The sequence below is a fragment of the Amblyomma mixtum genome, chromosome 1 (assembly GCF_055824585.1).
Source record: "Amblyomma mixtum isolate Tamu chromosome 1, ASM5582458v1, whole genome shotgun sequence".
NCBI classification, from domain to species: domain Eukaryota; kingdom Metazoa; phylum Arthropoda; class Arachnida; order Ixodida; family Ixodidae; genus Amblyomma; species Amblyomma mixtum.
This window is the reverse complement of record NC_143012.1, coordinates 203,688,323-203,714,759: the sequence shown is the minus strand read 5'-3', so window position 1 is coordinate 203,714,759 and position 26,437 is coordinate 203,688,323. Positions and strand designations below refer to the sequence as shown.

At 49.3% G+C, this 26,437-nt stretch overlaps 1 protein-coding gene across 1 annotated transcript in view; it reads left to right on the top strand.

Annotated features, from left to right (window-relative positions):
* Positions 1 to 6,418: 6,418 nt before the first annotated feature.
* The window catches only part of LOC149370591 (creatine transporter-like), a 57,436-nt gene continuing 37,417 nt past the window's right edge, over positions 6,419 to 26,437 (top strand). Inside the window, exons 1-7 of the mRNA XM_089583720.1 lie at positions 6,419 to 6,542; positions 14,638 to 14,769; positions 15,619 to 15,788; positions 16,669 to 16,856; positions 19,540 to 19,672; positions 22,292 to 22,426; positions 23,928 to 24,031. Coding sequence (XP_089439846.1) covers positions 6,419 to 6,542; positions 14,638 to 14,769; positions 15,619 to 15,788; positions 16,669 to 16,856; positions 19,540 to 19,672; positions 22,292 to 22,426; positions 23,928 to 24,031 — 986 coding nt within the window. The remainder of the gene's footprint in view (positions 6,543 to 14,637; positions 14,770 to 15,618; positions 15,789 to 16,668; positions 16,857 to 19,539; positions 19,673 to 22,291; positions 22,427 to 23,927; positions 24,032 to 26,437) is intronic.

The window sequence follows — 26,437 nt, the reverse complement described above, 5'->3', positions numbered from 1 at the left end:
CATAGAGGTTTTCTCGGTTGGCGAATGCGGGACAATTCCCACTGTTACAGCAGCAGTTACATCTGCCAAGCACGGACTACGTTCCTCTGTGCCGCACTGGCAGCTCTGCTCTACAGCTACGCACTCTACCTCTGTGTCACGATCATCCGACCCTTCAGCATTTTCGAGCCACTCTAAAATGTCGGCTTTAAACTGGTACGGAAAATCGTTAAACGATGGGGTGCTATTCTCTCGCAGGTACCTTTGGCGAAGGTCCAGCGGTGACACGTTATATCTCGCCAGTAAGAAGCTTTTCAGCTCATCGTAGTCCGCCAAGCCGTCGTCCAACAGGCGCTTGACAACGTCATACGCTTCGCTGGAAAGCAGGGCTACCAACTTCTGTGCCCAACCATTCCGCTTAACGCGCTTTCTCTCGCAGACGCGCTCGAACTCCGCCAAATATTTCGCCATATCTTCGGCGATCACGAAGGGCTGCGGCCTGTCTCTCAGCTGTTGACCGTTAGTCTCATGCAGAGCGGACAATGTTTTATATCTCTCGAAATCGATCTCATGCGCTTCAAGCTCCAGGTCCATCAGTTTCTTAGCGCGGGCATGCCGTTTTATCTCAAGCTGCCTCCGTTTTTCTGCTTCTTCGAGCTCAAGCTGCTTCTGTTTTTCTGCTTCTTCGCGGTCAAGCTGCTTCTGTTTTTCTGCCTGTTCGTGTTCACGGCGTCTTTTGGCCTCCTCGCGCTCACGGCGTTCTGTGATCTCTTCCCAGGCCTCATTGGCTTCCTCAGCCGTTACATTCTCCTTTCGCATGATCTCAAGAATCGCATGCTTTCGTTTTGCGGGGCCCAAATCAATGCCCAACTCTTCACAAATTTCGACGAGTTCCTTCACTTTGAAGTTCTCCATCGCGCACAATAGCCTCTTGTAGTTTGCCCTTTTCTTAGAATTCCCTTGCCGTTCGCTACTATAACGCTACTAGTACGACACGCGCAAGTAATTCTTTCCAGCAACGCCACGTTTACTCCCTCTGCACCAGCTTTCGTTTCAAAGCGCTCCGACTTGGCTCGAAACAGCAAAGCTCTCTCCAGTGCAACACACAGCCCTACTCTAAACTACAATCACGTGTGCTAGAGCAGTCTGGCGAATTGAGGGGAAAACATCAGGCACTCACCGCGCCGAGGTAGCCGACGCCGGTCGATCCCGCAGCTGCCATCCAATGTTGGGACTGGGGCATCCCACTTCTGCCACCACTGTTGGGACTGGGTGTCCGAGCCAGGAAACGGTCTAGGCGACGGTGAGTCAAATAACTTTTATGTACAGTATGTACAAGGGCTTTTACATGATACAAGGGCCAAGAGCACCACGGGCTAGCACAAAGAAGAAGGGCGGCCCCGGCGGCGAGCGTAGCTCCGGCGTGATGGCTCTTCTGCTGCCCGTCTGCTGCTCGGGTTCAGCGCGGCTCCGCTTTTAAAGCCGCTGGAAACGGTTACGGCAGCCAGCCGTTCAAATCCTCCAATCACTGGCCACCGTTCAAATTAGACCAATGGTCGAGAGCCGGCGAGCGTCGGAGGAATTCGCACCGACGGAGAGGAGGAGAGGAGGAAGGGTCCGTGTCGGCGCCGCGGCGTCGGGATGAGTCACGCTGCATGTCGCGACTTGTCCGAGAAAGTCTGGGCCTGCTTTGAGCGCCGGCGAGCGCGCAGTGCTTGTTTAGACAGGCCCGCCAGCGAAATGTGGGCGCCGGCACGACAACACAAAGTTCATTACATGCGAGGTCTAGACACGACAGTTCGTAATATCCGAGGTGGCATACTAAGGTTTTTTATATCCGAGGTCAACAAAAGAAAGGTCATTTTATCCGAGGTGCCATACAAAGGTTCGCTATACCCGAGGTAGTATACTAAGTTCGTACAGGTAGTATTACACGCTTGTGCGTAGCCTTATGGGCAGCTTGCCACATGCCACTGGCGACAGACATTTAGCGGTCGCCATTTCCGCTTGCAGTGACGCCTCTAAATGGTAACGTATTAATAAGCTGAGGGTATTTTTTTATTTTAAGGCTTCTCAGCAACAAAAGGGAGTCGTTATGCTATTGTAGCAGCCACATAAATATGATAATGCGACGTTATGAAGTGTGTAGTGTAATGACAACGAGGAAAATATCGACACTTCAGTAGCAGTGTACCAGTGAATCTTGCAGTATATACAGCATGTATTCAGTTGCTATTTCTAGTGGCATTACTGAAGGTAGGCTACAGTGTAATTGCATTTAACAACATATCGCAGTGCGGAGCACTTTTTCTAAGCTGGAATTTATTTCCGAGGTTAAACTTGCTTGTTCAGCAAAAGGCTGCAAAAACGCCATATACCCATATACGTAACACTTTACACCATTTTTAATGATAGGCTTTTCCAGTTAGAAGCGCGCTTTTTTAGCATAGCAATGTCAGTGGCGTAACACATCAGATTACATGTCAGACGAGCTAACTAGCAGGTCGGTGAACTACTGTTGAGTAGACAACTTTTTAACTATTACTGTTAGGCGTCTTAATTATTGAGAGGCCTGTATCCCACCTTAAGTATTATAAATATTAGCTTCTAGAATTTCGAAAACCCGATTATCTTCGGCGCTGTGGCTCAAGAAAGTTGTCTATTTCGAGGAGTTACGTGCACTGGAGAGGTAGGCTTGCCTGCAAGATTCTCGAAAGCGCATGAATTCTGTCGCAATGTGGCCAAAATTTGTTGGGAGACAGCGCCGAGAGTAACGGTGTTTACGAAATTCTAAGCGCTGATATCGGTAATACTTACGGTGGGCTACACGCCTCTCAGTAGTTGAGGAGCCTAACAGCGATAGTCATAAAGTGAACTATTGAATATTTGGTAACCAGTCTACTGGTTAGCACGTATTAACCGTACTCTGATGTACTACACCTGTGACAATTCTATGCTGAAAAGAGCGCTTTGCTAACTCCAGTGGACTATTTTTTGAAATTGGTAAAGCGTTAGGAGAAACACCCTGTGTAACGTTAGCAGGAGGCCAGGAAAACGGTCGCTGTTTTTGCGCTACAGGAGTGCGTGCTTGTGCAACGCCGAAAAACATCGACGAGAGCTGCGCGCATGAATGCGCTGCTCCCGAGACTGCGACGCGAGCATGAGTGCTGCTTTCAAGACAGCTTTCAAGATGATGCAACATTGTGATAAAGGCCTCCGACACACTGACAACATCGAGAAAAATGGCGCTACTTGTAGCAGTTCCTTGTCATGCGACGGGCAATGTTCCGGGCAACAAACGCGAAAGCCAGAGTCTCAGGGCGACGGATGTAATCGAAAGTCGTCGGTGCATTCACAAGAGTTTCATCACAAGGCAAGTAATTTGTTCCACTTCCGTTTAGTTTCATTCGGTCACAGTTAGTAAATACTAATCAGAAAGTCACACCGGCAGGTGCCACAGTCGTCGACTTCGGTGCTCGGTTTCGGGCGCCAAAATAAAAAAAAAATAGCTCTGGTTCAACTACTGCTGAGCCTGGTTAGAGACCGAAAGCTATGGCGTATTGGGCAATTAAGCGGCTCGGTCTCTGTAACGTTGAGTGCGTTCCGGACACTGGATGGTTGATCGCGAGAGTTTGCTCACCCGATGAACGCTGCGGCCTATTGCAGCAGCGTCGCGTGTCTGCCACTACGTTGCCAGCGCTAACGCATGCAGCCCAGATTTCTCTCTCATCACCCCACGTATACCTATTAGCGCGATTCAGGCGTCCGCTGACCCAGGGAGCCAGTTACGCGCACTGCCTTTCCTTAAAGGGGCCATGACAGCCTGTTTTCGCACATACCCTGCTTATTGCATATAATTCCCAAGTCGTTAAACTACTTCTCCGAAGTTTTAGTTGATTCTGTACAATAGATATTTTTAAAACAAATTTTTCAAACACACGCACACGAACACGCACGCACGCGCACGCACACACACACACACACACGCACACACGCACGCACGCACGCGCGCACGCACGCACGCACACACACACACACACACACACACACACACACACACACACACACACACACACACACACACACACACACACACACACACACACACACACACACACACACACACACACACACACAAACACACACCCGCACGCACGCACGCCCACACACACTCAAACGCACACACACGCACACACGCACACACAAAAGGGCTTTTTCGCCGAAAGAGTGCTTTACCTCTCATTAAGAAATATTGTTGTACTCGCTTAAATAACTATAATGAACTCGACTGCTGATCCCCCACCCCCCAGCTTTTAGAGCTCATCGTTGTCTGCCAACAGACCGAGTAAAACAGAACATGTCCATGAAGACATTCTGTGTTTTTAAATTTCTGTAACAGGCCTGGTGGTGAGTTATCAATGGGGCTCTGAACATCACGCCGTAAACGCTTGAGCCAAAGAATACACTTCTACACTACCCAGAGAACCGACAATCGCGCGCCAACGTTGGCGAGTCCACTCCTGCAATTTTTTTATGCTCGCCCCCTCCTCCGTCGCATGCTCCTGCGTAATTTTGTTCAAAGATGGCTGTTGGTTACATTCTTTCCGGCGTCACGTGACTACCATGGCGGGTCAGGAAGCTCCGCCCTCCGGGGAATTCCCGCGCGCATCGGCGGTGAGGACGGCGGAGCATCGCCGACCTTTGAGCGTGCAAAAGTGACGAGAGGGGAGGGAAAGGCGCGAAGACGCTAACTCACAGAGATAAGACAGTTATCAGCCGAGTTATCAGCAGCCAAAATTCTGTAGTAGGTGACTCAGCTCCTACAAAACACATTAAAAAAATTCTTGCTGGTGGATATCCCTAAAGCGGCTTCCTTTACAACATCCCAGTAATGCGGCACGTTTACTGAGAGTCCCTTTATGAATCCCCTAAGAAAGTTCGCCATAGCAGGTGGTCCCAATTGGACGTAAAAATGGAAAATAAAACAAAGCACATGACAGCTGTAAACTGTATTTTGCAGCGCTAGCAGAGAATGGGTTACCAACATATAAAACGGATATCCGTGGTCTGGCGACCGTACACGAAGGAAATGCCACAGGGCAAGAAAAAAAAAACGCTATGCTCTGATAGGATCAGACGCGGCTTGGATCCCGGCCGCGGCGGTCGAATTTCGATGGAGGCGAAATTCTAGAGGCCCTTGTACTGTGCGTTATCAGTGCACATTAAAGAACTCCAGGTGGACGAAATTTCCGGAGCCCTTCACTGCATCACTTCTCATAGGCTGAGTAACCCCCCACAAACCAAACCAAACCATCTTCATTTTCTTTGCCTAAGGAAGCTTCAGCGGCAACTGAAATCTGCACGGCTTGGGAACACTGCTTGGAAACAAAAAAGAGCTCCTTCAGGCACATAAATGAAAATAAAAGGAGCTTAACCAAGCGATAACCGGAATATAGAGAAGAAAGTGGGGACAAAGACTTGTAAAATTAGGCTATGTTTCACTTAAAAGTTTCGTTGAGAGCCACGATGTGCCCCATTTTGATCATCCTTCTTCCGTTCTTCCTTTTTATCTGCTTCTCTCTCTGTCTGCTTGGCTTGCCTTGTCTTGTGTAGTTCTGCTACTACAACGGGCCTCGGTTACACGACCTCTCGGGGTGGGCATCAAGTAAGGGCTCTTGCCGTTGAAGGATTGTTTAGCTATCTATTGTTGAGATACTACTTAACCAGGTGCCCAGTTGCTAACACATCAAGATACGGCACCTGGTCTCAAATTTTACGTCTTCTAAATATATTCAATTGTTGTGCAGCTCAGAAACTGTCCTGAAACCAGACACGCCACGAGAAGTGCCCAAGCCCAACTCACTCGACTACAAAATGAAAAGGCGAAAAAATAGAGGCCTGTAACTTTACGTTGAGACACACGTCCGTCGGCATCGATGCGCAGTCAGTCAACGCTTAAATGCTTCTTTGTGCATGGCCCCGTCTTTGCCGCTAGCAGCGCTCCGGTGGTAGTGTGTGGCTCTTAACGTCCCCAAAGTGCATATGGGTTACGAGGGATGCGGTACTGGTGGGCCCCGTATTTATATCGACCACCTGATGTTGTTCAACGTGCACTGGTATCGTACAGAGCACGACCCTTTTTGATTTCGTCTTCATCAAAATTATTATCGGCTCTTTAGACGGGCGGCGCGCGAGGTATTTTTTTTAAGTTACTCAATGAAGTTAGTAATTATGTCGCTTGCAGTGGCATTATTAAAATTTTTTGAATAATTTTATTACGTGCTCCTTTTTTGCAGTCTATTTTGTTTGAGTTGCCGTAACTCCCCGCAGTCAGTGTCTAGGTGACTACGGAAAGGATGAAGTGCTACTTAATGGACACGCGACATTCGGATGTGGCGACGCAGAAGAAGATCAGCGACTGCCTCGGCTGGACGCCATCATGACGACTCCCAGCAGGGACCAGTGGAAGACGGAGAACGAGTTCTTCTTCGCTTCCGCTGGAATGTGCCTGGGCCTCTCGAACGTGTGGAGGTTCCCGTACAATGCCTACCACAACGGAGGCCGTGAGTCATTCGCAGCGCCACTCGAGTCTGCGCTGGCTTCACGCATATAGCTGCTATGCCCTGGCGGTCGGCCGTGCCGGGACGCTGCAGCCCGATGCCGCTGGCACGTAGCCAGACGTGGCTTATAAACTACGGCTCAGCAAGCATAGCAAGCGTATTTCTTCGCCCGTCCCATTCATACGGCCGCCTGGAATGCGGGTGCATGTGCAATTCGGCCGGTAGGTGTCGCGGGTGATAGCCACACAGAACTGCTTTGCAAACGGACGCCACTCTGAGGCATTGTTTAGCGCTACTCGGGCCGATTGCGAAACTGGCCCAACCACCAAAATTGTCCGCGAGTTGCCGGGCAGTGGTCGATGCCGGAGAGCTGTGCGTTTAGGGCGCATTCACGGAGAACACATCGTGGAAACTCTCACTTCGTGCTGCTCATTGCACAACTATGGGCGGAGTGTCGGCATAGAGTCCTTAATTCCCAAGATGCACTACACAAGTGATCTACGTATGATCCATATTTTAATCTTGAGGCAACCCAGGGACTTTTCGAATGTGTTGCATATATAGAATAGGCGGAGGACATCCCCAAAGCTTGCTTCGAAGCTGAATGAAATAATCTGTGAATTCTTCTTATCTGGGACCTTGAAATGAACTTTTGAGGGTTCATCATCATCATCATACCCTGCCCAAGCCCATTTCTTCCTCTTGATTTCAACTAGGACATCATTAACCCGCGCTTGTTCCTTCACCCATTCCGCCCGCTTCCGATCTCTTAAGGTTACACCCGTCATTCTTCTTTCCATAGCTCTCTGCGTTGTCCTTAACTTAAGCTGAATCCTCTTTGTTAGCCTCCACGTTTCACTGGAGTCTTAGCCGCCGAGTTGGGATTTTTCCTTCATGGATTGTGTAAAATCCAAGCATGTGTAAGAGTGGTATTACAAGTTCACCAGCTGTCGTGGTTGCCTCCTGGCAGGCCATGAAGACGTCATTTATTTTTGCAGGCTGTCGATAAAAGACAACAGGAAATGCTGGACACGGACGAAGCGCAGGCTGTCAAGTGTCAACTACTTCGTGTCATGTTTTGTCAGCACAGCGCGCACTGCTAGGATGAACGAAGCCAGCTAGCCCAGTTTTTTGTCGCGGCAATCCAGTATCACCTTCTACACAAGAAACGACTGATGCATCGAGGTAGCAAATCTAGAACACAAAACTACAAAGGTAGAAAGCTGCGGCCATGCGTATGTGCTATGCATAGAGGACTTCCACACAGCCCCGATCAAAATCTCTAGACGCCATAGTGAGTGGTCGATCGAGTCGCCGATCTATTCTACGCTAATGTGCCCGAACTTCGCGGCTCTCTGGTTTGACGGAAGCACCGTTGTAACTATCATGTTTCGGTTCTTGATTCGAGGGAATCCGAAACAGCGACCTGCTGTTCCAGCAGCAGTGGTATCTGTTCACGATGCAGATTCGCGGGCGATTGCAGGCCGAATATCCGACGTACGCGGATCCCAAGCGGCAATATGGATGCGAAACGAGCAGAAAGCGAGCTTGCGGGACTGGATTTCGTCAGCACCGTGCAACGCAGAAACTTAGCAACCGGTGGCGTCCGCGCAGCGGCCTAGCGCCAGTGCATATCCACTATTCGGATCGAGACAACCGCGCAGAGCCATACAAGCTGTTAGGGACGAAATATAGGATAGATTTTTTCGACCCGGAAGGCCCTGCATGGTAATTTGCAGCTTTCAAGGCGCCTTATTTGTGAGAAAACTTTTGTAGGTTTTCTTTATTGAGCGGGAACACTCCATCAATGAGCCGGATTTAAAAATCTCTTGCTCATATTTCTTTGGAGCGTTTCTGTTCCAAGCAGCACATTAGAATTTACACATTCACTATGAGAGCCGGTGTACTTAGGACTGACTAGTTATTCTCTGTGTCGTGTCCGGTCGCTGTGTTGAATGCAGCGAAAGACGCACACGGTACTTTAAGACTTCGTTTATTTAAAGCCGATGAGGGTGCGACCAGCGTCGACCGAGGCAGGAGCCGAACTGGCCGCCCGAAGAAAGGAGGGAGCGGAGAAGCGTCCACGGGAGGGAGTGGCTTCCCAGAACAGGAGGAGGGTGCGGGGGCGCACCGTGGGGGGGCATCTGGCGACAGCGTGCGACGAAGGGCAAGTGGTCGTTAGGAGGAGGATGCGAGTGGTCGTTAGGAGGGGAATGCGAGTGGTCGTTAGGAGGGGGCGCACACACACAAAAGCAATAAGGGGACACAACACTTCCTTCCCCCTTAGAAAGTTGCCTGGTATCATGCAGGGGGTCGGCGCTCACGCGTGGAGGCGCGCTGGCTTTGTGCGCTCGGGGGAGAAACACTTGTAGGCTGGCTGTTGTTCGCTGTGTCTCCTAGGTCTGTCCTGGGCGAAGTCTCTTCTTCCGGGAAGAGGTGCCAGGCTATGTGGGAAGATGGTGCACGTGTTCTCTCCGCTGGCGGACAGCTCTCAGACGGCGTCGTAAATCTACGCAGCTGGTTGAGATGTCGGCGTGCTACTGTGCCATGTATGTTGACGAGCCAAGAGCGCAGGCCTATGCGTCTGACAATTGTAGCTTCCTCCCAGCGTGGCTTTTTCAGAAACTGTCGGGCGAGGACGCGCTGCCCCTCATTAAGCGTGCCGCAGCGCGGAATTGCTTTTTCTTCCCGGAACGTCTCTGCCTTTGGCTCGGGGAGGATGGCTGTGAGCTGGGTTCGCATTTCACGCTCGAACATCATTTTCGAGGGGGTCTCGCCTGTTGTGCTCTGAACCGTCGTGTGCTGCTTGAAGAGAAAGCGCGCAAGGCGGCGCTGCAGCGAGCCTGTCTGATCTCTTTCAAGGGCGCGTTTTAGCTCGGCTACGTAGCGCTCGGCTTGTCCGTTTGTCGCTGGGTGGTAGGGGGCCGATGTAACTGATGAGATCCCGTTGTCGCGATAAAACTTGAGGATCTCCGCAGACACAAACGGTGTTCCGTTGTCCGACACTACCTTGCGCGGCAGGCCGAACGTTGCAAATAGTGATCGGAGGTTGTCAATGACTGCTGCCGAAGTCGTCTGTCCCATTTGCCTTATCTCAAGCCACTTTGTGTAGGCATCTACGACCACAAGGAAAGTGCAGCCCTCAATTGGTCCTGCAAAATCAATGTGCAGTGTGTGCCATGGTGTGTCTGGCTTTTCCCGTTCTGGGACAGGAGCTTTCGGCGGGGCGCTCCGGCTGCTCTGGCAAGGCTTGCATTCTCGCACCACTGTTTCGATGTCGTTGTCAATGCCAGGCCACCACATGTAGCTTCTGGCACACTTTTTCATTGCAACGATGCCCCGATGTCCGGCGTGGATGAGAGACATAGCTTGTGCGCGTAGTTCTCTCGGCATCACAACTCGGGACCCAAATATGATGCAGCCGCGATGGGTGCTCAACTCTGTAGCTCGCCTGCGGTAAGCGTCGAAGTTGTCCCCTTTGAGTTTATGCACGTTGCCTTGTTGAACAGCTGTGTAAACTAGCCGGAGAGCTGCGCACTTCTGCGTAGATGCTGCAACTGTGCCTGCTGTAAGCGGAGGTTCTGGCAGTGCTTCGAACATCAGAACGTCTCCTGGTGGAAATGGTTCGTCAACAGTTGCGTCTAGTGGCAGACGGCTTAGCGCATCGGCGTTTTGATGTTTACTCCCATTGCGGTAGACCAGAGCGTAGTCGTACGCTGAGAGTTTGATGCACCAACGTGTCATTCGCGGAGACAAAGTTGGTGGCATAGGCCTTTGTGGTCCCAGAATGCCCAATAGCGGTCGGTGATCGGTTATAAAGGTCACCTTCCGGCCGGCAATGTACTGGTGAAAATGTGTCGCCGCGTAGACGATGGCTAGCCCTTCTTTGTCAAGTTGCGCGTAGTTGCGTTCTGCTTGCGACAACGTACGTGAGGCGAAGGCGATGGGAGCTTCCCTTCCTTGCTCGTCAGTTTGCGATAGAACCGCGCCGACTCCGTACGGTGATGCGTCGCAAGCCAAAAGCAGAGGCTTCCTTTCGTCGTAGTGGCGGAGGACTGTACATCTTCGAATCAGGTCTTTCAGGGCATCGAATGACCGCTGATGGCGTGGCGACCATGTCCATGTCACATCTTTCCGAAGGAGTTGGTATAAGTCGTTGGCCACGGTAGCTCTTTGTTCCAAGAACCGGTCGTAGAACGTCAAGAGTCCGAGAAAAGCCTGTAGCTCCTGCTTGTTTGTTGGAGCTCGTGCTTCTGTGATCGCTCGCACTTTGTCCTCGGTAGGGTGAATGCCTTCCGCATCAATTCGGTGTCCCAGAAATTGCACCTCTGGCACCGCAAAACAGCACTTCGATTTGCTTATGCACAAATTAGCGTTTGCTAGCCTTTCGAGAACGAGCTCTAGGCGCACTGCATGCTCTTCAGTGGAAGTGCCACTGATGATGACATCGTCAAGGTAGACACAAACTCCTGGGATGCCCTGAAGCACTGTCTCCATGAATTTTTGAAATATGGCCGGGGCTGCAGCTACGCCAAAAGGCAGTCGCTTGACTTTGTACAAGCCTTTCAGTGTGTTAATTGCCAATAATTCAGCAGTTGACTCGCTCACCTTCAGCTGCTGATACGCCTGGGTGAGGTCCAATGTGCTGAAGACTCTTTCTGTCTCTTTCTGTGTCCGTTGTTTTTATGCGCTTTCCAGGTTTAACATGTCTAACCAACTCGCCCAAACGCAGCCATTACTGAAGACTCTTGCGCCACGTAGTACACTGAATACTTCTTCAGGTGTCGGTAGCGGGTAAGAGGACGCTTTAGTCGCAAGATTGACGGTGCTCCGGTAGTCTCCGCAGAGGCGTATGGTTCCGTTCTTCTTGCGAACTACGACAAGTGGTGTGGCCCATTCTGAATGCTGCGTCGGCTCGATGACACCTTGCTGCTCCAGTTTGTCCAACTCTTTTTCAACTGAATCTCGGAGAGCAAACGGCACCGGCCTGGCCTTCAGAAATTTGGGTTGCGCGTTGTCCAACAACTCCAGTGTGACCGGGGGCCCTTCGTTTCCTGGAATCTCTTCCGAGAATACTCTTTCGTATTTCTCTTGCAGTTGCTCAACCATGTTCTGGCTCGGCGTCTGGTGTATGCCGCATATCATCACGCCTAGTGGAGAAAACCAGTTTCTCCCTAGAAGGCTTGATCCTGTGCCCTTCACAACAAGCAGAGGTAGCGTATGGGTCTGGCCGTTGTAGTTAACCTGCACGTTGGCAGAGCCCAATAGTGGCAGATTCTGTCCTGACCACGTTCGCAGGTGCGTGTCGTCTTGTTGCAGGGCGGGTGCGTCAGATGGCCATGAAGTTCGGAACGTGTCCTCACTGATCAGAGTACAGGCTGCGCCGGAGTCCACCTCGAACTTAATCAGCTGGTGATGTACGCTTACTTCTGTAAAAATCTTCGGTCGCGTGCCGAGATTCATGGTGTTCAGGTCGTACAACACAGATGGTGTTGCTGATGTTGTTCCATGGAGATCAGATAGCGGCGTATTCTCTGAGGCGTTGACGCTGTGATTAGGCTGGGAAGGTGACTTTATCTTGGCAAGTCTCCGTTTCGTAATGCATGCTCTTTCGATATGCCCTCGCTTGTGGCAAAAATTACACGTGGCTGACTGGAATCGACATCCCTGGGGGTTGTGTTGGTCGTCACACCGCCAGCAGCGTTGTGTCTTTTTGACCGATTTTACAACAACAGAAGGCTTGCGCACCTGGTTGCTTGTCTGGTGTACCGGCTCGGTGTTCCGGCGAATCCCTCTCTGCTGGTGACCGGCGCTCTCCGCTCGAACGGCGATGTCGTAAGCTTTGCTGAATGTGAGGTCCTTCTCAGCGAACAGGCGCTGCTGCAGTGACTCGTCACTCAGTCCGCACACAAATCTGTCGCGTAACATCACGTCCAAGGGAAGCATGGTGGTGTTAGCAGAAGAAGCTGCGTCCATTTCCTGCCCGGTAGCTGTTGTCGACAGCGTTCCAAAATTGCAGTCGGCAGCGAGCTTCTTGAGCGCTGCTACGTAGGCGCTCACTGTTTCTCCTTCCAGTTGATCTCGTCGTTGGAAGCGAGCCCGGCTGTAGACCTCGGATGGCCTTGGGTCGTAGTGCTTTTGCAGCGCTTTTACGATGTCGTCGTAAGACACTGCCGCTGGTGTGCTTGGCTGAATAAGGGCGCAGACAGTATCGTAGGTCTGCTCCCCGCACAGCGTCAGCAGGTTGGCCCTCTTCAAGGCTGGGTCTGTGATGTTGTTAGCTTCAAAGTAGAACTGAAGGCGTCCAACCCACGATGACCACGATGAGCCGTTGAACTCTGGTATCTGATTGGGAAACCCTCGCGTAGCCATGGCTTGTCAATAGCGTTGCGTAGCGCGGGTCGAATCCACTTTCTCGTCGCCACTGTCGTGTCCGGTCGCTGTGTTGAATGCAGCGAAAGACGCACACGGTACTTTAAGACTTCGTTTATTTAAAGCCGATGAGGGTGCGACCAGCGTCGACCGAGGCAGGAGCCGAACTGGCCGCCCGAAGAAAGGAGGGAGCGGAGAAGCGTCCACGGGAGGGAGTGGCTTCCCAGAACAGGAGGAGGGTGCGGGGGCGCACCGTGGGGGGGCATCTGGCGACAGCGTGCGACGAAGGGCAAGTGGTCGTTAGGAGGAGGATGCGAGTGGTCGTTAGGAGGGGAATGCGAGTGGTCGTTAGGAGGGGGCGCACACACACAAAAGCAATAAGGGGACACAACACTCTGCGCAACGTCTCAGAACAATTTCGGGCAGCCATGAACGACGTACGTGGCCTCATGCATAGATGGCTTCATGATTAGATGTTAAGCGTAGATGTGGGGCTCTACAGCTGTTCCTAATTTTCTGCACGACGACTTGAACGACCAGTGCACCGGTAGAGGCAGTGAATTGGCAGTGCATTACCAAAGGCTTTCCGAAAGTATCTGCTTACAGATCAAAAGAAACCGTGAATTCACGTTTTCTACTTATGCTAAAGATAAATCGTATTAAAAATTCAGAAATCGCTTTTTCTTCAACTCTTTAATTAGATAGACTTACGGTATGCAACCACTTAACTGGCGAATTCTTAACTGTCTCAACCTTTTTCCTGCTTTAAAACAAATTATCAAGTGTTATCCATGCCTGCTTTCTTTCACGAAAAAAGCTAAAGCCGATTGTTTGCATAACTTGTAAGCGTCATTAGAGGTATTCGTTGTCATCTGCGCTGTTTTAAGGAAATACAGATATCGTTCTATGCTGGCACATATCACTTAGCGTATGTTTGAGATATTGTCGTCTCATTAGTTTGCTTATTTACGCATTTTTAGTTGTTACCATTACGTGAAATGTTCCACCTGATTTGCTTTCATTTGTTATTTTCAAGGTAATATCGTTAATCGCATAAAGGTTGTTACATTATTGTATATTTTGATTAAGTCCGGATGTATACCACGTTGCGGCTTTTTTTTTTTTGTACGGTGCGTGGTAATGATTCGCAGTTTCGCGTGAATTTTTGCTTTACATGCAGTTTTTTTTTATTTTGACGGACCTCAATTAACTTTGAAGTATATGTCCATCGTCCAAATCATAAATTCTCTATTTTCTAAAATCGAAAATGTACATTGTTTTTTGTTGTTTTGTTAAAGCTGAACTGCCGCCCTGCTTCTGCTGCATGTTTTTCTTCGGAACTAGAGGCCTAGCCAGATGATCTTTGCTATCACATTTTACCTCTGCCCTTTGACCATACTTGTGTAATGTCAGTAGCACAATAAAGAAAAAACAAACGAAGATAAGGGTTGCAATTGTGGCATGCCTTCGGAAGGGGCTTTGGAAGTGTCGCATGTGAAAGGAGACCGCAGCGAGTGCATAAAATTTGCGACGTGATCTCTAACAAAAGATAAGAAAACTGAAGACCCGCTGAATAAGTGAGATATGAGCAGTGCGTGGACAACCGTGGCTCAAATAGAACCCTGAAATACATCGAATGCATGTTTCTGTGTTTCTAGTAAAAATTAGTCATTTGAGGATGACGTGCCTGCCCTGAGGAAAAAAATGCAACATGCCTTGCTCCCAGTGGTCTTCATAATGGTGTACGTGCTTGTGATGGTCGTCGTGGTCGTCCCCATGGTCTACCTCGAAGTCTTCCTGGGCCACTTCAGCAGCCTCACCATACCGAGAGCCTTCGGAGGATTCCCCATGGCCAAAGGTTCGCCCGCGCCTCCAATCGCGCTGCCTCGTGGCCTGCCTTCGCTTCCCTGTGCGGAAGCTGCTGCTACTACCCTTGACTTGGCTGAAAAATTGCACTCAATTGACATGAAAACACTTATAATGTGACCCGGCTCAGCTTAAACAACGCAGAACTACTTTTAAGGGGCTAGCAGGGGTGTCCAGTGGGAAGTTGCCTGGGTCCCCTCAACTTCGCCTTTCATAGCCGAGCCACCGGCTAGGACTGCGTTCTAACCGGCGGCTTTGGAGTCATAGCCGAGTAGCTGCAAATATAGTGACGCAAAACAAAACAAAACAAGAAAATGAATCGCTGCGTACGTAACGACTCAAGAGGCGCATTTAAAATATGTACGGTTATTACAGAAGTCATGTTCTTGCACAGAACACATGACAATCACGCCATGAAATGTGTGACAATGTGATGAGAAAAGCAGTAGCTTCCCTTTTTATCGATGCACTTGTGGCTCAGGCCCTGCGAGTTAATGTATTTTTGTGCGATAGTTTCTGAACTACGCATTTCATATTAAATTAACTACTGGATTTAACTAGCACTGTGACATGAAATATCCGTTGGTACACCGTCGCCGGCATTGCGCGCATCCAGGTTTTATGCTAGAGAAAAAGGTTTTCTGCTCTTCCATCAGCTTTCATCTGCTCTTTGGGAAAAGGCTATAACACAATCTGGCAGATGCCGATCAAGGAGTTGCAAGCAGAAAATCGTGTTAAAAATGTTCTTAAGCCACCAGAGCTGCACTCGAAGAGCTCAGATTTCCTATTCCAATTGCACTGGTAAGTGTTTCTCGTTTGGTGTGCACTGCTTTCACTGCAGGCTTCGGGTGGGTGATGCTATACGCCAACATGGTGACGTGCGCCTGTTACGTGGCCACCGTTGTCCACTGCGTTTTCTATCTCTACCATTCCTTCTCGCCAACGCTGCCGTGGACCAGCTGCAAGAACGAGTGGAGTGACGCCAACTGCTACGACAGGGACTACAGGAACGTAAGGGGACGTTCCCTGCAGTTCTTCACTGAGAAGACAGCTGCACTGAATCGCCTTACGTCTGTGTCTGGTACCTGTTTAGGCGCAGACCATTGTTTATGCTTTATTTGCGCCAATCAAAATGACTACTAAGTGGGCTATAATGCGTATCTTCGTACATGTATATCTTTCTGGCTAAATTGTAATAAGCCCCGCTCTCGCTGTCTTTCGATTTCTTCGGAGAAATAATTTAAGTAACGCGATGAACCCCGCCAGTATTCCGAGCCGGGTTCCTGCCACTGTAGCGTCCGTTAGTTTTCAAAATAAACCGGGCCATTGAGAACGGCTGCACCTGTACATGCATGTCGAAAGATGCAAGGAAGTATAGTGGTCGCCAAGTGCTACGAGTGGGATTTTACGAACGCACTGGGCCAATTAGCAGCCATTTCCCAAAGCAGACTGCTGGTACGATACCTTCCAAAAAAGTCTCGGACATCTCACCGTTTCCGTCGCTAATATTCGTGCTCTGATCCATCATAGCGTCGCTAAGGGCGAAGAAGAGCGTGAGCGGACCGCCCTAAAACAAGTGCATTACCTTGCTCCGACTACTCCGAATTGATTCTAGTCGCACTCTTCGGAGTAGTCGGAGCAAGGTAATGCACTTGTTTTAGGGCGGTCCGCCCTAAAACAAAGAATCACTTGTTTCTTATCCCATTATATGTCACACTGGATCTGCAAGACTGTCACGCTGCCACTGACAGTAAGTGAGGAGATAGCCCGGCATTTTTTTTCACAACTCAGTTATGAATTCATTGTAGAACAGTGGTCACAAGCGATGAGTATTACCGTTTCCATGTAAGTCGAACTTGAGCTGCAGTGTTGCGACGTCAACATCGTGCAGGTGCCGTGCATCGGGATCAACGCCACCCTCGCGCGCAAGTACGCGTCGGGCAACTACACCGAGAAGGACGCCGTGGCCGTGTCAGACTCTCGAACGGGCAGCACCGTGCTCGTGCCTGCCACGGAGTACGACGCCATGCTCAGAACCTGCCTAAACGTCACGCAGACCGCAGCCGAGCAGTTCCTGCTGTGAGATGCCGCTTGCGAACTTTTTCGGCCCCTGTTGATTGTGCGATGCGTGCAGACTTCCTGTCCTGCATTTTAGATGCGATTGTTTTCGTAGGCGCACTTTATATCTGTAGTTTACAGTCATCTAGGGAGCACTTTGTATTTTCACTTTGCAGTCACCTAAGGTGACGCCTTAATAAATATTGGTTTGGTCCACGCAGTCCCAAAGGGACTCAGGTCATGAGGGACGCCGTAGTGGAACGCTCCGGAAATTTTGACCACTTGGGGTTTTTCACTATGCACTGACATCGCACAATACACGGGCATCTAGCATGTCGCCTCCATAAAAATGCGACCGCCGCGGGCGGGACCGAAACCGTGCCCGTCGGATCAGCAGCCGAGCTCCATAATAAAGAATTTAAGTGGTTGAGGGACGATGCTGAGTTAGATGTTGCAGGAACAATGTTTTAAACTTACAGCCGAGTGCGATAGACTAACTAGAGGGCACCAACACTAATTAGACTTACAAATGATGTTTTATTTACATGCAGAACTTCTTTTGTAGCTGTGAACCAGCATGCGTGAAGGAAATGAGGAAGAAAATGCTCTTCTGTTCAAAATTTTTTTTTGTTCTTTCTCTGGGGTGGCTCACAGCTATAAAAGATGTCTGCATGCTCATTTGCTAGCCTGCGCAGTGGTATTATCTTTTATGTTTTTCTCGCCCACGCCACTAGCGGATTTAAACCACTTAACAAAGAGAAAACAGGAACCAACATCACCTGATGAAATTACAGTGGTATTTTGATCAGCTTTATATCTCCGCTAAGCAATGCAGGATGTGACGCCAGCACCTAGATGTGTATGTGGTGCTGGCTATGAGCTACGCAACGCTGAATTTCTCCACAGTACGGGCAATTCAGCCATTATTTACAACGCGCCAGCGTCATAACCTTCACTTAACCTCTGGAGTCAGCGATGAAAGCGATCGAATGGTTCACTTTTCAAGTGATTTAAGCGAGCTCCATATCTAGCTGTTGGGCGGTGCATTTTAAAGTACTGTCCATTTGAAGAAGGAGTAAATTGCATTCCATTAAAGCCTGTAGTAAAGAAATTTAAGAGATAATTTTTAAAAAGTTTTTGAATCATCGAACATGTAAAACCGGCATTTATGACTGTACGGAACCAGCGAAAAGTATACGCTTGAACCCGCTTTTGGAGGATCAATTCCCGAAGTTTTTTAGAAGCTTTCCTAATCATCTGCAGTCTGGGTCAGGTTTCATTGGTCATCGCGACTGGCCAACAGACAGGTGTCGGTACGTCACGTACATTTAGTGCATTTCCTTTGTCAAATGTATTCACTGCAAAGGTGCAAGTTTAACGGCTGTACACCTTTTAAGAGTATCGTTCATATTTTCGTACGTCGTTCAAAACACTGACCCTACGGGAAAGATCTTCTAAGAGACAAAAGCAGCGAAGTTTCGGCTCAATACCTCTGCAAATTGCCCGTAAACTTAAACGGTTAGCAGCCATACTGAAAACTCCCCTTTTTGGCGCCATTGTCTTGTGACTGCGCGATGTCAATATAGGTAAATCTGCATTGCCTTTTTTATGGTACCATTTATGTAACAGAACGCCATTGCTTTCCCTTCAGAAAACGCGAACTTTCAACCTACGCCATGAACTTGCAGAAAATCGGCTGCTGGAATTTACGCGTACAATGTGTTCGAATGACAAGTTTAGCTTAGCTTATAGGGTTCAACGTCCCAAAGCGACTCAGGCTATGAGGGACACTGTAGTGAAGGGCTGCGAAATTTTGACCACCTGGGGTTCTTTAACGTGCACTGACATCGCACAGTACACGGGCCTCCAGAATTTCGCCTCCATCGAAATTTATTTGCGGCGGCCGGAATCAAACACGTGTCTTTCAGGTCAGCAGCCGAGCACCCACTGAGCCACTGCGGCGGCGTTCGAATAACAAGTGTAGGCATGCGGCTATGCCTAAATAGCATTTACTCATACGAATCTTGGAATCATATACAGCTAGGCTTTTATGCAGTAGCTGCTTTGCTTGCAAACTGCATTAAAGGCACAGTCGGGACGTCTTCGCCGCAGTTGATAAGAAAAGATTTCTTCGAGGGGCGTTGATTTCTTCCAGCTGACACTTGCGTCCTCTAGCCTTCTCGGCCTGCACGGTGCTCATCGCGGTGTACTTCAACGTACTGCGCATTAACGCAGTTCAAGATATACATTGCCTCCATATGCGTGCCTCGGCGGCGGCAGCTGTCGAACTGGCATAACGTGGTCCAGAGCTTGCATGTATATCAGCTGGAAGGTGCCCAAATGTGATGCACCGTTTGGCTTTCTTTCATGAACAGAAATAAGAAAATATGCGCGGTTTCCATATTTAAACAGATTAAAATGGGTAAGAAGGTGAGGGATACATATATGGAGTGGAGCAGTCCTGGGTGAAGGAAGTATTCCGGTGCAACACATTATAACCTGCTATGGGCGACAAATAGAGGTAGTTTGTGAATGGATTTATGAACAATGCAAGAATTATGCTGTTTAATAGGCCAGTTCACGGTGAGGCCTAAAGTATGAACGCTGCTCTAGCCATACACAAAACGACACTGTATTTCGCCACAACACTTCTTACGCTTGCTGAATGCTTTAGGGGGCTTCATGTAGGGTTGTGTTCTTACAGGAAGAAGATCTTACGCCTGAGCTCCGGAATTGACGAAATCGGCCAGCTACAGATGGACACGCTCTTGTTGCTCAGCGTCTGCTGGTTCGCGGCCTTTCTCACGATCATCAAGGGCATTCGAAGTTACGTGAAGGTAAGCATTTGCTGCGAAACCGGCCAATGCACCCTGAATCCCAAAACGAAAACGCTACGGTTAAGTCGGCCCATGCAAAGCCGCATGTGTGGATTTCTGATGGTAACGTCGACGTTTGCTCTGAAAAGCAAGAAACGAGTCGAAGTGTTTAAGGCCGCTAATGTTGGCACCAGCCGCACCATTGCTCGGCTCGTATCGGACCTGCATGCTCACTTAGGGTATTGCTTCGACAATATTCCTGGTGTAATGCAAATACATACGCACCCAAAAACCCCCCACTAGCTGTTCTTCTGATACCTGTACATACACCGCCATCTGTCTGAAAGCACGTTTTTCCTAGCTCACTCAGTCATAGTGCACGAGTGATAATGTGGCTTCAGAGATATGATGGGGAAACAGCGTGGACGATATAGAAACGAGTGGGTTGATTATGGAGACGTATTGTCGCAGCTCACCACTGAATGGGAGCTTTATTTTGACATGCTTGGCTCCGAGAAATTTCACACCACTGGTTCTTCTTGACCATCACTCAATAAAAGGATATCAACAATGCAGGAAGTTTTAATATGACAGACTTGTTAGGGCAACAAAACTGTTGCAATACGTCTTGAATAATGTTTACCTAACGCAGATGACATCCAATATAAGGCACGGATGGTTTGTCAGCCACAAAGCCACTGTAGCCTACTCTCTTACATGCTGCAGTGTGGACCACGGCTGTACTTTGTTCATATGGAACCGCTTGCATGGACACTTCCCGTTGCACTAAAATAAAATCCACACGGTTAACGCGTATTTTTTACTCAAACGTTTTTGTTATCCCGTAGTTATGCTTGGTTAGATATTTGAAACGTATGGTCAAGTACACATATCGCACCCCTTCACCCTTCCACCTAGCCGCTGTTGGGTTTGGGATGCCCCCCCCCCCCCCCCCCCCCCCTGCCTGGGTGGATTAAGGCAGGTCGCGCTCCCCTCCTGCCTAAGTGGATTAAGGCAGCGAACTTCCAGGACCGAGAGACCACGGTGGCAGCGGCGAAGGTCAAAGACCGCCGAAGGCCGAAGATGCGGCGACGATGGCGGCGTCCCGTGGCCGAGTCGACCCTCGGGTCAACGGACAGAGTGGCGGTGTGCCGAGTGAAAGACAGCAGTGTTTAATTACTGAGCCTCTACCCTCTTCCATCAACCGAGCTGCGAGAGAGCCCCACGGCCCAGCGCCGCCCCTGCCGTGGGCGGTATCAACAGTGCCCACAACTGTCCATCTGATTGGATGTCATTGTTCGAAGTTTATTCCCCAGTGAGGGATCTGGGGAATACGAAGACTATTTAAAGGGAAGTTGTTTTGAGACTCGAGTGCACTCCTGTTGACTCCTGAAGAAGTTCTCTTTCACTGAGAGCCCCTCTCAGTTACCCTTTTTGTAAATAATGTAAATTTTCCTTGTAAAGTTCTTCCTTTCCTTGTTTTATCTTTGGAACCCCGTCTCCCGCCTTCCTCGTCCCGTCTCCGGCCCGACCACGCTCACCCGATCCTAATACCGCGTAAAATCGAAGACTATAAATGCACGTCATGGAGTCACGGTCATGCTCATGCACCCGGCATCTTATTACACGCATGCCGAGATAGAGGCTAGAAATCTAATCCAGAAGCTTACGCGGCATCTGCGGCGCCAAGGATTACATGTTATGAGCGTAGTACGTCACTGGAAAGCGCGCATTGCGCTCCTCCCTATGCCCTTGCTCTAGTGCCAAGTTCACATAGCAAAAACAGCGCAGAGTTAACGCTTCCGAGCAAAACTTGGTATAGCCCGCGATCTCCCGTGCTACTTTGCGGTGTTAGCTAAGGAAGCTGTGGGAAAGGAAAATGCATAATGTTTTTTGGCAAGATACTACATGCTGATTCGACAACCGTGCATTGAGTGCTTTGGAACGAAAAAGTTGCGTTACTGCCTGTCAATCAGACGGGTGTGAGGTTTATAGGGAGTACACTGAAATTGGCCAACCAAATGAGCTGTGATTAATAGTATGCGTGTTTTGTAGCGATAGTTACGCTACGCCAGCCGCTTCGCGAGGTCAGCGTGTCTGCGCGCTGAGCCGTGGCACCACCGCTCCGCCAGCTGTGCGCATGCGCGGAGTGACGTCACAGCACGCAGCTGGTGTGCGCGCCGCGCGCCTACGTTACGCTAGCATTTCGAGCCTTCAGCGTGGCGGCGCCGTGGCTGGTCACGTGGTTGGTCACGTGGTGCAGAGCAGCTGGCAGCTGCGCGGCGCGCCGGCTTAACGAGTGGGGGCGGAGAGGAGAGAGGGAGGGGGGGAGAGTGAATGCACGTTCTGGGACGAAGATGAAGAAGCAACGCCCAGCGAAACAGAGCGGCGAAAGACACTTTGCAGCTCGACCGAGCGAGTTCCACTCGGGCAGCAGTAGCTATCGCGTCACTCCAGGTTTAACCAGAGCTAAACCACAGCCAATTTTTTCTCTATGCTTGCTGCCAGCTCAGCTAGTGTCGGTGTCCACGTGCTAATACCGCCCTGTACTAGTTATGAGCTTTACTAGGAACCCGCGTCCCAACTCCTTGGAGTGAAAGCAGTCTGTTTCCTTTTGTCTGTTTGGCGCCGCGTCTGCAGGTGGCGCTGTGCACGTCGTGTACCTCAGCCGCCGTCCTCCTTATGCTCTCCTTTTCGAGCGTAGCACAGCGCGGCTCCCTGCGGGGCCTGACCGCCTACCTCTACCCCGCCTGGGAAAAGGGCATCGACCTAAAGGTGCGAAGCTGTCCGGCATCGGCTCTGATGCCCTACATACCGGGTGTTTTTTTTTAGAAGGTCCAAAATTTAAAAAAAAGGTAAATTGCCTTAGATTTATTTTAGCACTGGGGCTATACTGGAGGCTACGGCGGGCGCCAGGCAAGAGGAAAACGGCTTTAATTAGTTCGCTGATTAACTAAATATGTTAATTAACTTTTCTAATTTTTGTTTTAGGGGATATGTTGTATTCGCAGAATTGGAGATCGTCCTCTAAACAGTCCAACCGAGAAAAAACAATTTTCATTAAAAATTTTTCACGCACGTTACGAGGCGCGAAAAATAGGCACCCTGGTAGGCATCTTCACACCGTAACGCAGCGGCGGGAGCGCCTCTTACGTAGTTCACTCCGCCCTGCGCTTTGCGTCACGCGTCCCGGACTGGCGGCCTGCGCTATCGCTGCTTATCTCGCTTCGCTCCGCGGCCTCACGGAATGCCGCGCTGGGACAAAAACGCATTGACACAAAGTGCATGGCGGAACAAGCTACGTCCCAGGCGCTCACAGACGCTGTGTTACAGTGTGAAGCTGCCTACCAGGGTGACTTTTTCTCGCTTCGTTACGCGCGCAAAAAATTTTTTCATGGAAATCTTTTTTCTTGGCTGGACTGGTTGGAAGACGGTCTCTAATTCTGCTAATAGAACATATCCCCTAAAATAAAAATTATAAAAGTTAATTAACGTATTCAGTTAATGAGCGAACTAATTAAAGTAGTTTGCCTCTTACCTGGTGTCCGCCGTAGCCCTCAGTATAGCCCCAGGGTTAAAATAAATCTAAAGGAATTTAGCTTTCTTTAAAAATTTTGGACCTTCTAAAAAAAAAAACCCGGTATTTACCTGGCACGTCAGAGTACGTTATGAACTTCATGAAACACACTGGGGTAGAGTCCACTCTCAATACATCCTGAGCTATTCATGCTGGCGCCTTTGGGAAGCCTTCGACAGTTTTTTTTTCTTTCTGGCACCCGCGTACCCAGACTGCATTCCGTATTCCGCAGAGATTGGCGCTAAATCGCACTGCTGATGTGCACTTGAAGAGCGTACATGGCCGGCCACGAATCCCTAACTGTCCGCGTAAGCAGTTGCGATGATGTTCTTCCTGGTGACAACGGCAGGTGAAAAGCGCCTTGCGTTGCGAAGTGCTGAAGAATGCTTTGAAAGCAGAGAGTCAACGACATTTCTAACAAATATAAAAAGGTCCTGATATAGACAAGACCAGTCGAGCATCGGCATATTTGCTTTTTACACATTACCTGCAGTCGTATCCTATGGAAGCGGTAAAAAAAAAGTGCTGTCCTTTGTATTTAGCTTACTAACGCGTCATTACCACTGATATTTGCTCGGTCTTGTAACTTCAAACTTACTCTGAGCGTTTCCACGCCACCTAATCACGATTAGCAGATTAACTGCACTTCCTGAAGCCACCGTGATGATGTTTGCCGGTACATTTTTCCTCTTCCGACAGACTTGGCAGACGGCATTCCAGCAGGTGTTCTACAGCATGGGACTGGCGATGGGCACTCTGACGTGTTACGGCAGCCACAAGCCCTTCGAATGGCCGCTTTCACGGTAAACACGCAGGCTTGGCCCCGCGAAGCCTTCTTTTCGTGGGGTGTTCTTTTACAGCGTGACGTGTATTGGTGCGTAAATTCAGCCAATATATCCTTGCTTTTCAGCCTAAAAGACAAAGAATCAACTACAGACATAAGGCACGATAATAAAAATCTATATGTGCGCGTTGCGATCTTCGCAATGAAAAAAAGATTTAAAGGTAGTGAAACGATCGGTGAATTGCGACAAAGAAATTTGCTTAAACGCATCTTTGTCAGTGGAATCTTCAGGAGGTAGAACAGCGCGCTGAATGCACAGACAGGAACACGCTGCAGTATAAAAAGGCACTGTTTCGTACCCTCCATCCCGACCAATGGCGCATGTTAGCACCGCATGTGTTAGCACCGTGCACGTCTAGACAAGATAGAAGGGCTCGAAAGTAGTACACTGCTGTCGAACAGCGAGAAATTTCCGTTTTCGGGAACCGGAGTAGATTCTGAGCTATTCTGGTACTTTGTGCTGAGGACGGAAGCCGTACTTTTCTGGGACCGCACAGGAGACTACCAAGGCGTCAGTGATTTAAGCGCATTGCCGGATTTCGTCTGCTTTGTTGCAAAGATAGATACAGTGCTAGGCATAATCCATGTTCTGGCTTCTTGTTGAACTTGAGTGGACACAAAAGTTAATGTTTGCTGGGAGGTCCGTCTAGATCTTCCTGTACGGTTTTTTTTTATCCTAACGTAGGCATCGTAGAACTAAGTGCGCTGTCGTATTATCGAACCGGGTTCAGACGGTGATAAAAATAACTTGTGGGGTTTGTATGATGTAAAGAAGAAAGTGGAGCGATATCTCTCTGAATACGAACCTTGATATCGCATGCAAGCTTGTAGGCGCTTGCACTCGTCTTGAGGAACTATTTAGAAGTTTGTCTAAGAATTTGTTTCTGGGCTAGATGGTGCATATCAACAATCAGACGCCACACACGGAAGAACACACGTACACGAGGCTGAGAACACACGTACACCAGTCTCGAGTACGTGCGTTTGTCCCTGCGTGGCGTCTGATTGTTGACCGTATTTGGCTAGAACGTGTGCGTGGCTTTTCAAAACTGGCAATTATGATCATATAGCATCGTTTCGCATGCCTGCTATGTCGTTACCAAAGAAAAAAAAATTTACGGAGTCCAGTCTGGGCTGTTGGGTGGACCTGAGGATATTAGTTTCTAGCTAGCTGAACTGCCAATGTAAGCGTTATCGTGATCGAAGATCCCACAACTGGCAATTTCGCCTTGTGTGTGCGCGCAATGTTTGCACCAAATCAATAGAGAGAAAGTAATTCATGAAAGGAAAGGTGAAGACATCGGCCTTCGGTCCTGTCAAGAAATTGGTCCAGTCTTCTCACGCAAATATGGCCGCTGCAAGCTAATAGGGTTTTTGTGTTCCGTCACAGTTTACCGCGTCTTCTGTGTATCTTGCACAAAGATCCGGAATAATCTTGAGCCACCAACACGCAGCTGCCTCTATGCCTAGAGTGTGGACCGGCTACCATCTGTTTGAAATCTATTGAAGTTTGAAGAACTTACCTGAGAGCACTGCGCACATCTAGAAGGCGCCAGGCACGCTGAAGCACGCGGTGCCCCAAAGACAACCTCTAACAAACCCATTACCCAATAGACTTCACCGTGCACATGATTCAACTTATTGCCTTTAATTTCCAAGAGATACCAACACAGCCTCGCTTCTCTGCTGCGTATCCACGTGGAAGGTCTCGGCGGGTCGCCCTAGGCAAAAGAACATAATTTTCAGCCCACTACTCCGCCAGTTCACCATCACGGAGAAAACGCCATTTACCCTCATCTTGAAGAGCGAGGAGCCGTCATATAAAATGGGCTCTCTTATTCCTAGAAATTCAAGAGATGCCCGGTATGTTTTACCTAACATCTATTCTGCTTGAGTAAATGGTTTCGAAACGAATTTTCGCCATTGTCGAAGTGCGCTTTGTCATCCTTGAGCAAGCTGTATTGCTGGGCGAGTTGGTTGGTAATCATTCTGAGGTCGGTAATCGGGTTGGTTGTTGCCTCTTTTCGTCATTGTACAACCTTGCTCATGGGTATCTCTGCCTTCTTTTGCTTGTAATTTTCTCTCACAGTACGAAAGATGAATGTGGTTCGCTTGTCTTTGAATTAAGTTGTTAGTTCAAAGAGTTGTCTCCAATTGTCTGTCATCCGCCAGCACTACCTTTTCACAGAATGGTTATCCTACAGTGTTTTTGACCGGTGTTTTTGACATTGCTGTCCAGTCAGTGGGCACAGCCGTGTTGTTTTTTAAGCTAAAGCTCCACTATGGGACCTCGCGCTTCAATCGCCGGCTGCTTAGTTTTGGCCTTCAGCTGAGTTAGAGGTCAAACCATAAAAAAGAACAAAAA